Source organism: Hevea brasiliensis, chromosome 4, assembly GCF_030052815.1.
Source record: "Hevea brasiliensis isolate MT/VB/25A 57/8 chromosome 4, ASM3005281v1, whole genome shotgun sequence".
Classification (NCBI taxonomy): domain Eukaryota; kingdom Viridiplantae; phylum Streptophyta; class Magnoliopsida; order Malpighiales; family Euphorbiaceae; genus Hevea; species Hevea brasiliensis.
The window spans coordinates 10,969,044-10,983,953 of record NC_079496.1 but is presented as its reverse complement, the minus strand read 5'-3'; the positions used below and the strand labels follow the sequence as shown (position 1 = coordinate 10,983,953).

General features: G+C 34.7%; 3 protein-coding genes across 3 annotated transcripts; 1 reads left to right on the top strand and 2 right to left on the bottom strand.

Moving 5' to 3' along the window:
• The first annotated feature begins 227 nt into the window (after positions 1-227).
• Positions 228-4,049, top strand: LOC110632777 (uncharacterized). The gene is made up of 6 exons (XM_021781102.2): positions 228-661; positions 1,378-1,720; positions 2,701-2,785; positions 3,006-3,092; positions 3,202-3,450; positions 3,567-4,049. Exons 1-6 carry the CDS (start codon positions 516-518, stop codon positions 3,641-3,643), a joined length of 987 nt encoding a protein of 328 aa, XP_021636794.2. The 5' UTR covers positions 228-515; the 3' UTR covers positions 3,644-4,049.
• LOC110632776 (zinc transporter 11) lies at positions 3,977-6,107 on the bottom strand. Its single transcript, XM_021781100.2, has 3 exons — positions 5,545-6,107; positions 4,893-4,948; positions 3,977-4,793 (listed from the first exon to the last, which is right to left on the bottom strand). The coding sequence occupies exons 1-3, from the start codon at positions 6,071-6,073 to the stop codon at positions 4,266-4,268; spliced, it is 1,113 nt and encodes a 370-aa protein (XP_021636792.2). The 5' UTR covers positions 6,074-6,107; the 3' UTR covers positions 3,977-4,265.
• Positions 6,108-8,433: 2,326 nt separating this feature from the next.
• On the bottom strand, positions 8,434-14,469 carry LOC110632784 (mitochondrial import inner membrane translocase subunit TIM50). The gene is made up of 10 exons (XM_021781113.2): positions 14,105-14,469; positions 13,693-13,781; positions 13,253-13,289; positions 12,472-12,533; positions 12,266-12,379; positions 11,879-11,983; positions 11,673-11,771; positions 9,354-9,525; positions 8,967-9,069; positions 8,434-8,804 (listed from the first exon to the last, which is right to left on the bottom strand). The coding sequence occupies exons 1-10, from the start codon at positions 14,379-14,381 to the stop codon at positions 8,759-8,761; spliced, it is 1,104 nt and encodes a 367-aa protein (XP_021636805.2). The 5' UTR covers positions 14,382-14,469; the 3' UTR covers positions 8,434-8,758.
• Between the last annotated feature and the right edge of the window lie 441 nt (positions 14,470-14,910).

Here is a 14,910-nt window from a genome sequence, read left to right as displayed (position 1 = left end):
TATTTTATATCTTTTAATTTTTATAATTTTAATATTCATTATAATTTTAATTATTTATACTGTTTATTTATCTGATTAAGAAAAATAAGTTAATTAATTTAAGAGAGAGATTAAATAATTTAATTTTATAAAATAAAAATATTTTAATTAAATTTGAAAAAAAAAACTAATTTAAGTAATTAAATTTGATAAAATATAAAGATATGATAATAATTAACCGAAAATAACTGGTCCAATTTATTACCCATCAGCTCAGCCGTTGATATCCTTTGCAGCTCTATAGCATCTCTCTCCTTCCTTCTACCCATTAATTCCTGCCAAAAATCAATCTTTGCAGTGTCCCAAATCTCGTCCTTTTAAGTTCTATCAAACCCAGCTGTTACTTTCCAGAGAAAATTATTTCTACTCTGTAAAGCATAAAGTTTTTCTCTCTTTCACTGTCTTTTTTCTTATGATTTGATCATAACCGGGGAGTTGGTTTTCTATCTTTTTGGTTCGTTTTAGAGCAAGTAACAATGGCGGGTATAGCTATAGTATTAGATCTGTTGAGGAAAAATCCTAACTTTTATTCATGCCAGTTCTCTGCCTCTGCGGCCGTCTCGGCTGCCGCCGCCTCCGTCGCAGCTGCAGGGACACCCTTTGCTTCTAGATTCTTGTTCGGGTACCTTCCTCCCCTCACTGACTCCATGAGATATGTATGCTTGTGTGTGTGTGTGTGTGTGTGTGTGTGTGTGTGTGTGTGTGTGTGTGAATAGATACATGAGCTCTCTATGATACATTGGCTATTGCTACTATTGATTTTTGGGTATTGGGTACTCACATTTATGCATTAGGTTATGATAATTGATTTGCTATGTCTATATACAATGGGAGTTGATTTAGCCTTCGTTGTTTAGCTCAATTGCTCATAGTTCACTAGTAGAACTATGGTTTGATGAAGATATTGTTAATGGTATGGGTGGAGACTGGAGTGTGAATATGTTTGCAATTTGAGCTTTCATATGTAGATTACTACATGTGTTATTGGGTATATTTTAGAATTGTCAATATGATATGATTGATTGTCAAACTGGGAGAATTTGCAATGCTCAATGTCTGACCTAATTGTTGGGGATTGTAGTATCAGTTGGAGCCATGATCAAGCATATAAATGTTTGCTTTAGAAATAGGATATTATGTCCATTGATTTAGTTTACTCCTAAGTTATATCAGCTGTCTTCCTTTTTGTTCTCCAGTCACTAGAAGCTTAACGTTTATCTATTTGTGGTCATCGTTAGTTCATTGGTAAATGTTTTTAGCACCAAAAATTTTATCTTTCATTTGCCTTTTTTAGCTTTATCACTGGCCTCATATTAACTTTCTCCAATGCCATGCCAGATATTCTGGGACACGAGTTGCTCATTGTGATGCTGGTGCAGTATTGTCTGATGATTATATTTCTAATATACGAAAAGCATCTGGAGATATTTTCCAGCATGATTCTCTGAAATACACCACCAAGGAGTACTATTTTGAGTTAAAACCTCTCTTGTCAGCTTTTGAATGGAAGCAACTAGCTATGACATCCTTGAGGTCATTTTTGTTGTTTTTTTTGCCTCTTCTGGAGCCTGCTTCAAATACAGAAGAGGATGATGATGACTTTCTGCAGGATGCTCCAGACGAGCGCCATGTAGATTTGGTTGTTCCCTTTCAAAAATCAGTGAAGCAAATTGTTCGTGAGGTGAGTTTTATTGCCTCTCAATTTCATGAATATCTATTTAACAAGTTTAGACCAAATTTCATTCAATGAGCTCTTACTTCAGTCTTTATACTGCTGTAACTGGGGCAAGGGATTGTAATTTCAGTTACTAATGTAACATCAAATTATTTTAGGCAAAATTCGTTTGGATTTCATAGGAAGATTTGTTGTTAACATATTAGAAATATACATAAAACATTGCAAGTGCTGAGCTGGCCATTGTTTGCACTGGATGAGATTGTAACAACAGGAAACAAGTGGATCAGATGGGCCTAGAATTTTGATCATCCCTTTAATTGCTTGCTTATTATGAACTATTGATCTCTTTTGGCTGGCAGCATTGCTTTCTTATATTTGGAATTTTATTTTCTTTAGGTTTTTATCATGAACCTTTCTTGATGAAGATCTATGGTGAATTTGGGTTCTTATTTGGCTTGCATTTCCACAGTTGCACTTCTTGGGTGTTCTTGTGGCTGTTTTATGTACATCCAAGTTTATGAACTGTTGTTATCAATATGACTTTACTTTCTCAATATTCAAATTATTGATGCATCTGCTACTTCCTGGCCTTGGTTATTCCAGTTTTTACTTAGGGCTTCCAGAACCACATTTTGCTTCTCAAAGTTCTGGAACTTTGAAAAATAAACTGACGCTAAGGAGGCATCCTTGTTTGATTCTGGAACCTATTGAAATAATCAGGTTACCACATTTTGCTTGTCAAAGTTCTGGATCCTACTTCAAGATTTAGTGAAGCTCTACACCCTTTCTATTTTTTTTTTTTTTTCCTAGTGGATCTCTATAACCATATGCAAATAATATTACCTTGTACACACGTAACACACCTATAGTCTATAGAAAACAATGAATGAGTTTTGCACATGTTTAGTTTTTTTTTTTTTTTTTTTTTTATAATGTATTTTTGAAGACCACTTAACTGAATTATGTCTTGTTTGTCATCTCAGACTACTGTTGTTACCACAAGAAGGATTCTGGAAAGGCTTGCTGTGCATTATGTTTCACAGAGGTTGGCTTGGAAACTTCTAAAAGGTATTTTTCTTTTGTAACATAATCAATGTGATATTTTAGAATTCATTTTCTTTCAGGAATATAATTGTTATGATATTTTTATCCTACACCAATTGATGCATGTGAAGAACCAATGACATACAATTATCAAGTAGTGTGGTTTCTATCAAGAACAGTTTCTATTTTTACAACCTACTGAACTTAATGTTTAGCAACTAATCTATTGGATCAATATTTACAGATGTTCCTAAATCAGCTGTGCGCAAAGCTGAACGCGGAATGCCTACTACTTTCTACCTGTTCAGAGTTAGCAGGACAACTTTTAGAGGTCAAATTCCATTCCTCATGTTTAGTTGTTGGAGTTTTGAGCTAACTTTCTTGTTTTTTTTTTCTTCAAGCTAAATTCTCTGGTGCCTCATTTATGTATGTTTAAGCAGGACACTTTTTAGGAGTTGCTGCATCATGGATTGTACAAGTTGGTATTGAGATTTACCGATTCTTTAATCGCCTAGCCAAGTCTGAATCTGAAGAAGAAAACTGTAAGGTTGACAAATCAGAACAAGTTATAATTCTCGGGAAGAAGGTTACTGGTGTTACTCTCAGGTGTAGTGCATCATTAGCTTTTGCTTCCATTGGGGCAGGGATTGGTGCAACTCTAATTCGTCCTTCAACAGGCCAGTGGATTGGTGAGCAAGCTTTTACTTAGTTCCTTTTGTTTTCTTGGTATCATGGCATACGACTTGTCTAAATTTGTTATATTTATTGTGATCCCATGAGCTAATTTATGATTTTTTTTTTTCAGGCTGTGCTGTTGGGGATTTGGCTGGGCCAATTGTCGTTTCACTGTGCCTTGAAAAAGTTTTACATACCGAACTCTAGAGCAGTGGCAATACATCATTTGATGTACTTGCACCTGCTTCTTACTTGATTGGCTTATAACAATTGTTTTTTGAGCATTTGATGGTATAATTCTGCATGATTAATATCGATATTTTGGAAGCCGTCACTTGGAAAGAAAAGAACTATGTAAGAAGCTAGATAACCCCAGGTTTTGTGGCAGAACATTTTTAACCCCAGGTTTTGTGGCAGAACATTTTTCTAAGCTGTTGGTTAGAATTCACCCACAAGGCCATTGTTAGTTACTTTCTCCTCGTAATAAATTTCTACTAATTTGTTTTCTTTGATGTTGTGAATTGTAATGAGCCAAAGAAAGGGCTTGAAACTGCATTTTTATGTAGCTATTTTCTGTTGAAGAATGAATCATCTAGTGTAATTACAGAGTTTTTATACGCAATCTTGCAATTATTGGGGTAGGATCGGTAACCTATTGCATTTTTACATAGAGCTGAGCTGTGCAACATGATCAGCAAGCCACAATCTCTTACCAGGCTACTGATAAAGCGTATCTTGAATAAAACTTGAAACCAATTCTATGACCTACTTGTAGCAATTCTATGAAGCTAAGCCTCCGACACAGAAACCAAACAACCAATTTCCATGATCAGGTATCCCATATCATCACAACAGCAATTATCCCAACGCCCAACAACACTGCCAAGAACTTGTGGTGGGGTGTGTCGACTGAAGACTCCTTCTGGGGCCTGTAGCCCTTGGCTAGAAGATGATTTATTGCTACATAGATAAATATTCCACAAGCTAGTCCCATTGATATGGCAAAGATCCAGTCTGCCACTGGACCTTGAGTTGTGGCATCTATAACAATCCCAATAGCCACACCAACTGGACTTGAAATGGCAAATGCAAAAGCATAAGCAACACACGAAAAAAAGGGGCGATCAGGGATCATCCGAAGAAGAGCTATTCCCATTGCTATGGCTGCAAATATTTTGTGCAGACAGATGGTCCATAAAGCTTTCCAAGCATCAGCTTTCGTCTCTGCAACTCCGATCGCAATGCCCTCGAAGACAGAGTGGAAACACAAGGCAACTATAAGCAAAATGCTGTCCCCAAATGAGCTGACAGTTGCAAACGAAGATTTTGCAGAGGCAGCATCAGTACCATTGTGCATCTATGAATACAAGAAATTCATTCCACCACCAAGAAGAAAAGCGATCAAGACACAGATGAGTACAAGAGTATATTATAAACTTGAAGATTTATAAGCTACCTGAAAATGTGGCTGTGAAGTTCCATGGTGGCTTGTTTTTCCATGCTCAACGCTATCTGCAGAGAAGAAAAGAAAAAAGTATGATAATTAGGAATTAGGAAGTCAACAGCAGACATAATCACATGATTAATGGAAAATATGACTAATCTTTTTCTCCTTCTTGATAAGGTTGGTGAAGGATATCAAGCACACAATTAATGGATAAGAGTAAGTTGTGCCTCATTTTGTATTTTGGGGCCAAATTTCAACAAAATGCCATCTTAAATTCATAATAATAAACAAAAGCCTTTGCTCTTCACCCCTCAAATCAGATTCATAAACCGAGTGCTTGATAAACAAGAAAACATAGGAAACTAAAAGAAAACCCGTCATTTTCACACCAACATATATATATATGAAAAGGTATGCAAATAAGGGGAAAAGAAAAACCCTTTTTGCTAATGGCTTTTTATGTCAGAAAATGAAAATCTAAACTAAGAATAAGTTATTTCATTACCGTATCTTTTCAGAATAAAGGGAATTGTCAATATTATTTTTTAAACAGTTATTTTCTATGCTGAAAGCATGATCAATATGTTTGGGATTGAGCATCTCATATATAGGAATTAGCAATTAAAAAAAAAAATGCATTCATGTGAGTAAAATTACTGACCTTGAAGCTCCATATCTCCATTAGCCTCACTGCTTTTCTTGCCATACACATAGGAAATAGCAGAATCAGCAAGCATAGTCATCAAATAACCAGCACTAGCCAACATGAAAGCAAAAGGGTACGCTTTCTTAGTCAAGTCCTCGAAGGTCTCATTTGCATCGCTCAAAAAATGCATCAAAGCAGTCCCCAAGAACACCCCTCCAGCGAACTGAGTTCCCAGCACCAAGAACCCCTCGTTCCACTTCATGAAGTAGGGTGAAACCCCACCAAAGAAAGTCCCTACAAACACCAAAATCAAGCACCATATTTTCACCAAGATTAATGACTTCTCCCGCAGATTGACATGAACATCACTACCACCAGCATCAGCATCATCGTCATCGTGCCCACCACCGTGTGCGGTGGCGAGGAGGAGGAGAGAGAGCAGGAGGGAAAGAAAGAAGAGAAAGCGAGACATTTGCACTGGGTAGTGAAACAAATTAGTAAAAAGAATGGTGAATATGAATCCACCGTAGGGAATTGTAAACATAGTTTCCCTCCATTCATATCTATATATAGGTGAAGCATTAAATAGTTTGTCGTATACTTGTACTGCAGAGAGAGACAGGGGGTAGTACTCGGAGGAACAAGACAATTAAAGAAAGTTAGTACCAATTGCCTAATACAAAGACAGGTCATTGCTTGCTGGTTGTTCTTCACTTTGCGAGAAAATTTCGTGAGAAAATTGGGTAAGCCAATTAATGATTGACAAATGACAACCCTTTTCTCCAACGTAGCGTTTGATTTAATAGCATTTGTGAAATTCAATTAAATTTTAGCTAAAATTATTATTTTTTTAAATTATTATTTTTAGTATAATACCACTTAAAATGTGAAATTTAATTAAATTTCATAAAATTTATATTTTATATAAATTTATAATTAAAATTCTCCTGTACATATTTTTAAAATTGTGCTTAAAATAAAATTAGAAAATTATAATTTTTTACTCTATAAAAAATCTTAAGTCTAAAAAATTAATAAGAAATTGAAATAATAATGAGATAAAATAAATCTCTATTTTTAATTTTTTTTTAATTAATTAATAGTACTTGTGAGTTTATCTTTCCTTTGCATATCTTTATTATACCACTCCTAATTTATTTAATTAATTATTAGTAATTATTAAGCATAGTAAGTTCTTGTTGACCGTATTGATGGTCAAAATTTCATAGTTAAAAAAAAAAATTCAGCCATATAAAGGAAGATAGATGTCAAAAAATATTATTATATAAATTTTATGAAATTTATTTCAAATTTCATAAATTTAATAGAAGTTAATTTTAATTATAATTAATTTCAATTAAAATAATCTTTTTAATTGAATTTTAATTTTTATTTCAACAAAATACATAAAACATGAAATTCGAAACATGAGTTAGCAAACTTAAATACCAACCGCCAGGACCCAACATGAAAAATATTTTATTTTGTGTCATTGTCGCAAACTACATGAAATACATCATGAAGTTTTGATTAGTTGCGAATTAATGTTTTAAAAACAATGAAGTTATTACAAAGGATAAGTGCACTCATTGATTGTTTTCTGATCACTCCTACAATATTCAAGACATCATTACAATCAAAAGTAAAATATTCTTAACTGGTAAAATATCTGTTGGGTTAAAATCTAAGATCTTCATAAAAATTTTGAACAGATGTATCATGCATGTGTCACTGGACTAGATTCAGATGGGCTGTGCGAGGTGGATGACAGAAGATGAATTTTAAAATCTGGAGAGCAAATATTGGATTAAAGAAGGAAGAAGAAGACAAGAAAGATTGTCCAAATCTAGCATTAGCATCTCTGGCCTGCTGCTACGTGCCATTGCTATGGACGTTTACTTGCTTTGTTTGATTGCACAAGATTCAGTCCACCATTTCCTTTTGGAATCTCTTGCCGTCTCGCGTTTGATATTAAGCATGTCATTTACATTTCGCATGATGGCCTCCCAATCCTGAGTGGCCAAAATTACACGAATACAATCAGAAATTCTAGATGTATTTACAAGATCTTTCAGCATAGCTCGGATGTAGGTTTAAAATGTGAGAGTGGCCGTTGAGCAATTGGTTAGCTATGTAATTTGAAATGTAAACTTCAATTGGGTTGATAAAACAAAGTTCAAGGTGGGATCCACTTCGAATTGGCTTTTACGTCACGCTGGCTTGGCCTCACCAATTTATTGGCATTGGTCCTCAGGACAGTGACCTGCAGTGTAACATGAGGAGCTTGCCTAAACCAATCGCAGTTAACTGCATTCAAAGGATTATGGACCCACGATTAGAATAAATGTGAGCTCAATTAAAAGCTAATGGAAACGACAGACTTATCTCAATTTGTTTCATGAAAAACCAAACCAATAAGCGTAGAGAACACTCTTGTCACGGGTAACGTTTGATGGACACTTTTCTTTTTTTTAATCGAAGTTTGATGGATACATTTGGCAAAAGGCAGAATACAAAGTTTTACCCCTGAATTTTACAAAAAAAAAACACTTTATCGCACCTTAAATTTTTAAGACACCCCGCTACTCTTTTAAACATCCTATAATATATTTAAACTCTTATAAAATAAAATTAAAATATTATTCGATTTGTTGACATAATGGTCTTAATTTCACTTTAAATTATATCATGAAAAATTTATAAGACTTCAAGTATATAATGAGATATTGTAAAAATTTAAGGCGTCAGTAAAATTCAGATATGAAACAGTTTATTCAGCATTTGACAAAATATTCAAATGATGGAAGGAAATTATTAGAGTTCAAAAATCATAACATGTAAAGTCAATGCGAGCAAAACACATTTACCTGAACCTTGATAGCACAGATTGGCAAGGGAACTACATTTGTTTCAATACTAGAAAATTGGACATATATATTAATTAAACTTTTGCTATAGAAAATAGAAACAAGAAAAAAAGATTAAACAAAATACTCGATGTTCAAGATAATTGAGTGATAATTATGGTGCTACCAGCCGAGACAAAAATGACAAATCTCATGTCAGGCATTTAAATGATGAAGAGAAAGGGATTTCATCAATTTATAATCAATCTTTAACCAGAAATTGCTTCTTGGCAAGAACAAAATGAACTTCATTGCTTCAACAGCAATATCTTCACATTCATCTCCTAAAGATTCGTTGACCATATTCTACATTAGCCTGATCCTTACAGTCGCCGGAAAAAACCTTGCTGCCTCTGTTCTTGCATTCGCCTGGATCATCATTCAGTAATATTAATATGCCATTCAGTTAATGTCATTTTGTTCGTTTACTTTGCATATATATGGCTGCATCATTATTGGCTTCAAGCAGCCATATAAATTTTGATAAACTTCACCAAGCCTAAATGATAGGCAAGCAACAATATAATTTACCTCTGTGTTTGCTTAGACCGTTCCTTAAACTCTTTTGCAATATCCTCTCTTTCATAAGATGCTAGCACTTTTCTGATATCTGCTGGACTTGCACGAGCAACATCTGCACACAAACCAGAAAGGTATTACATATCATGCAAGCCTAGGGGGCAAGTTTTTTCCTCTTTTTTTTTTTTTTTGGCCCTTCTTGGTTGATGTTTCATCTAAAACATTCTCAAAATTTATGTTAAGAGTTTCCATATTATTTTTCAGATGCAGGCATGCAGCTATTCAGAGAAGTTCATTTGCGCCTCAGATTAAAAACAACAAGGATCACAGACATTTAACTTCCACGGGACAACAAAAAGAGCCCTAATTTGATGTGCCCAATAAAAACAACATACTTACATTCAAGAAATGGAATGAGATCCAAAAGTGTTGTATCCACAGATCCCTCGCCTTTCTCATCAATCTGAAAAGGCTTGATAGGGACACAATTTTCTGGCTGAAGGCTATTTTCAAAAGCATGAGCGCTCACATATATAATCTTACCTGGATCTCTATTAAGTTTCGAGAGATCCTGCAAACAATAATTAAATTATTTACAATTATCGATGTCACAATAGTAACAGCCCTACAAACACCAACAAAAAATTGAATAAATAATAAAATCGAAACAGCAGAAAGCTTCAGAAGGAACTGTATCTTATCAACAGCAACAACACATATTAACAAGCAGCAGCAACCAGCTACAAAATATAATGGAAATATGTTGAAACTTGAAAAGCAGCTCATATGCATCTAAAATTGCAACTAGACCAAGCATTAGCAATCACTTAGTTTATTGAATTGCTTATGCCTTCATTTAAAATTAAGCATTTGATTATCATCCACCTCATTATGCGCTATGCAGCCTTATAAATGCCAAGAATAACCAGCTAAAATAAAATCCCTGTTCGATAGTCATCCTAAGCAAGGGTAATCATTATCAAAGTTTATCACAGTATTGCCCTAATGCAGAATAGTTTGAAAGACTCCTGATGCTATTAAAAAAGAAAAAGAAAAAAAAAAAAGTCCGTTTGGACATCTTTGGAATATGAGTTAGGTCTCAAATTCAAATTCCACCCAAGTTGAGTTAGTGGCAGGGTATAGTGGGATCTATGGGATGAAAAAGCCTCACCAATGAACTAAACCTCAAAAAAAAAAAAGGTCCCTAGATTATGGCTTATAAGTGCAGTGGGTTAATGTGCAATTCTGAGCACCCCCAGCACCAATGATGGAAACTACTTCAATCCCAAGCAACATCCAAGTTGTCTTAGTAGCAACGAGAAATATGTGATTCTCATTGGTCAAGAAAATTTATGGGCTGCACACAAATCTTGGAGAATCATATGTATATTGCAAACTGTGAAACAAAAAGGGGGGAAAAGACAAATAAAAAAAGAAACAAAATAGCCCAGGAGTTGATTATTTTGGTCAACGTAGAAATGCTATATCTTATTTTCGCTTCGGTTTTGAAATGAAACCACGTATACACACATGACATACATGTGAAAAACAAATGAAACTTCTTGTTCATCTTCTGATTCTCCAAGCAGAATATTGCAGACCAAGAAACTCCAACATAAATGTGCAGGGCATTCTCGTTCAAAGGCCCTGTTTTGGGATGAGGTTGGGAGGCCAAGAGAGTGTTTTTCAGAAAATCACCATTTGATATGATATTGAGAAAAGCTGTTTAGCTATTTTTATGACAAGAACATGTCAAATTTAACTTTAAACTAATTTTTAATACCATATAATTAACATATAACAACTACAACAATAATGCAAACAGACCCTATGCAATGTCTAGATGCTCCCCACCAGAAAAGTCGATGTTTCATAATATCGTAGACAAGGTTCATGAACTATAACAGAATTGAGCTAATTGATTTGGTTTGGTAGCTAAGTAATGTTAGCAGAAATACCCTTGCACACACATGCATGCAGATTAGGGGGGAGAGAGAGAAAGAGAGAGAGAGAAAATTGAACAAAAGAAGCTTACATGGTTCGGCAAGCGTGCCTACATCCATGGAAAATAGCCTGCTTTTTCCTTATAGAGAATGAGAATATTACAGCCCTATTTATATTTATCTAATCCTTATAAACCCAGGATTCTTAATACGAATAAGTTTTACATAACTATCCCAATAGTAAAAACAACCATCAACAACCTCCTATTAACCTCCTGCAAATAGGATTTGCATTCTAACCTCACGATGAAGCTCCCCCAGTGAATTTCCTTCTAACTAATATGAGCGTCAAGTAATTCTCCATAATTTAACATAACCTAGAGAAGTCATGCACTGCAATACAACACATTAAAGCCAAAGCCTTATATGCAATATCATAAGCACACATGGAACCGCTCAACATTTGTGGCTAGAGAATCATATGAACAATTTCCAATTCCTAACACAAGGTACAATTTCCAATTCCTAACACTAGGACACATGCAAGGAATTCACTTTCAAAAACCCTTAACTGGATAACTAATAGAGGGAGCAAAAGTTTAGCAATCTCAAGTCAGTAAAACCAGAAATTGGTAAAAGCTAACAAAAGCTAACAATTCCAAACATATAATCATCTATCCAGAATGTGAGATTCATTTCAAATATAACATCTATAAGCAGTTTAAAGAGAAAATATTTTATGGTGAAATGGCATGAAGAAAGCAATAAACCATACTCTATAATGCTTTCCATCCTGATACTTCGTAGCACCCCTTGATAGCCTATATCGTATGCAGTGGCTGGTGTCCAACCTTTCAACAACAGGATCTACATACTGCACAAGCCAAAAAAGATAACTCATAATGACAGTAAATTTGAGGGATACAAAATGTATGGATAATACATGATAGAGAGAGGCGACCTAATACGAATTCAACTTACCATACTCAGCTGATCAGAATACACAACGATTTCATATAACCTTGCAAGGTGTTGCAAGAAGTCATCAACCCCAGGTCTTTTGAAAGTTCGCCAACCTCTATCACGCTTTACAAAACAAAATAAAGAAGTCATTCTTAAAATCACATCTGATACAAATCCTTCATAAACATGTAAAACTGCCTGTAAGTGCTAAATCTTCTATGAAGACATAAACAGAGACCACAGGGGTAAAGAGAATTTGTTTTTCTAAAGCTATGAAATAATATATGAGAGCCAAACGACTTTATAAGATCAAGCAAACCTATCTAATAAAATTTAAATTCTATGATGAAAAAATTTAGTAGATGTTTGACAATATCATTTCCACTAGAAGCCTTGAAGCCTTACCTTCCAATCACTATAAATGATTGTCTCATTAAGATCCAAAACCAAAGTAAAAACATGTTGCTCAGAGGGATGCAAATCAGGTAGAAGTTTATCTGAGGTTGGTTCAGTAAAACCCTATGTAAAGCCAAAAAAGGGTCAACAACAATAAAATATTAGAAAAATGGAGTAAACTATAAGATGGTGGTGCATGGCATTAACAGACTCACTTTAACTTGTTCTTCAATGGCCCTCCTTGTATCCAAGTAAAGTTCAACTGCTTTAGCAGGAACTGAAATATCATATGCAGGCAAACAACATTGTTAATGGCAAAGTAAAAATAGATGCAAAGAAAAAAGTCTCTAGCATGTTGCAGTAAGAGTAGAGTACACAAGCATTATTAAACTGCTATTCAACAACTTGGAGGGCATTTCGTCACGGGTACAACCTCACTTCCCTAGTTGGTATTATAATTTAATAGTTCAGGGGAAAGCGATTCAGGAAAAATCTGCACCTGATTGCCGTCCTAACTTAATTGTGGACAACCATTAAATAGATAATCTACAAACTATCATAAATGCGGAGAAAATCCTCCACTAAATACTATAAATATAATAGCTTAGTAGTTGATACTTGGGAAAAATCTTCGCTTAGTTGCTGTCCCAACAGACTTGTGGCTTACTTATAACTATAAAATTCTTAAAACAATAAATAAATAAATAAAGACAGTGAGTCCCAACTTTTTACGCATCATAAGCTGGCATAATCACATTGAAGTTTTGGACTTAATCACCAAAGTGACATTCCATCCAGAGCTGATCCTGACCATGCAGCATTCTATATTCCAGAAATGCTGAATGCTTTCTTCCATTATTTGGTGTGTTTTAAGAAGAAAAGAAAATCCTAAGATAACTGCTGAAATTTAAACCACAAGATGGATATGCGTGAAACAAGGAGCAAAAACCCATATCATGAGAAGGGTTGCAGACAGAAAACACTAGGGTATCTCACCTGTCATTGCAGCAGAATAGAGCAAACCCTGGTATTTCTGCAACAAGAGAATGATCAAAGAATGTTAAAATTTTTTAGGGCATTTCTCCAAGTATTATTAATAATGGCAGTTCAGCAACCATTAAACAGAATTCCTGTATAAAGAAAGGCAGAGTTAAAATGATGTGGCCGTGAAATTCTCCTCAATTACAGTCATAATAGTCATTCAAAGTTTTAAACAAACATTTGCCTCAAAACAAATATTCACACACGCCTTCTACTTGTCACTAATTTCTTCCTATGGCGTATCAAAGCTATGTATAGCTTTTAAAACATACAACTCTTAGAAAGTCCCCCCATGAATAATTCTTACCAAACCAATCATCTTGAGAAAGGAAAAAAGGACTCAGGAAGAGGTAAAGGCAGTGTAATATTAAGGCAAAGCTCTAGGTTAGACTTACCTCCATGGAGGATGCATCTTCACCCACCTTGTAGTTGACTGATTGTCGCAATGCCTTTGTCTTATCCTCTATTTCATCCAATGTATATGCTGCAAACGCGTGAAATATAATATTGGTTATGATTACAATAGCCAACAAACCAAATTAACTATAGCCACGAAAAGCTTAGATACTCAAATAGCATCAAATGTATTTGATTTCACAATGTATCCAATTACACCAAATTACACTTCATCTAACTTCAATTCAACAAAAATATGTAAAAATACAGATTCTAAAAAAAAATCCACACCAATTATAGCCATCCTGATTCATCTTGCTCCAACCAACTTTTCTTTCTCTAAACTAAACTCTGCTGCCAAAAGCCTCAGAATAAATTTCGAAACGAAAAGCAAAAAAGACTAAAACCAACCGTAAGTTGCGTAGCCAGCAAAACCAGTAGCTCCAGTAAGAGTGGCAATGAGCCCAAACTTAAAAAAGCTCCAGCCTTTCCTCTGCGAACCCGCAGCAACAGCCTCAGCCGGCGGCTCCGCAGCAGCAGCTGTCACCTCAGCTGCTTGTTCAGCGATGATAGACTGAGAAGAGATGATCGATTCTTTGTCGGCCTTAGAACTAAAAAATCGACAATTAGGTTTCTTAATTCTCGATAGCAATGATAAAACGCGAGATCGAAGTAAAAGTGAAGCCATTGTTAGGGCTTTTCGGGGTATTGGGATTCAGGGGGTTAAATAGGGTTTTACGAGATAGATGGAGAGAGAGAGAGAGAGAGAGAGAGAGAGAGAAGAGAATTGAGAGAATATTTGGTCGACTCAGAGTTTAAGTTTAAAGAGGTTTGGAAGTCGGTTTATCGATAAAACTGGTGAGGATTAGAAATTCCCCAGTTTGGTTAGCGTTTTTGCTGCTTATCTAGAAGCTTGCAAGATATAAATTTTATTTATAAATTCATATTTATCATATTTTATATGTAAAAGAATTATTTATTATTTAAAAATATTAATTTCAGGAAATTAATTATGTTGAGAACCAAATTCTGTGAAATTTATAAACTTATAAATAAATGTGAAATTAATAAGACATTAGAATTAAAATTAATTGATTTTTCAAATAAATTTAAAATTTTATAATTAAAAAATCGAGCAAATTAAGTTTTGGGGCTTGAGTTGGACTTGTTTTGAAGTTTTGGGCCTTGGAGAGTAACAGAAGACTGAGTCGATCTCC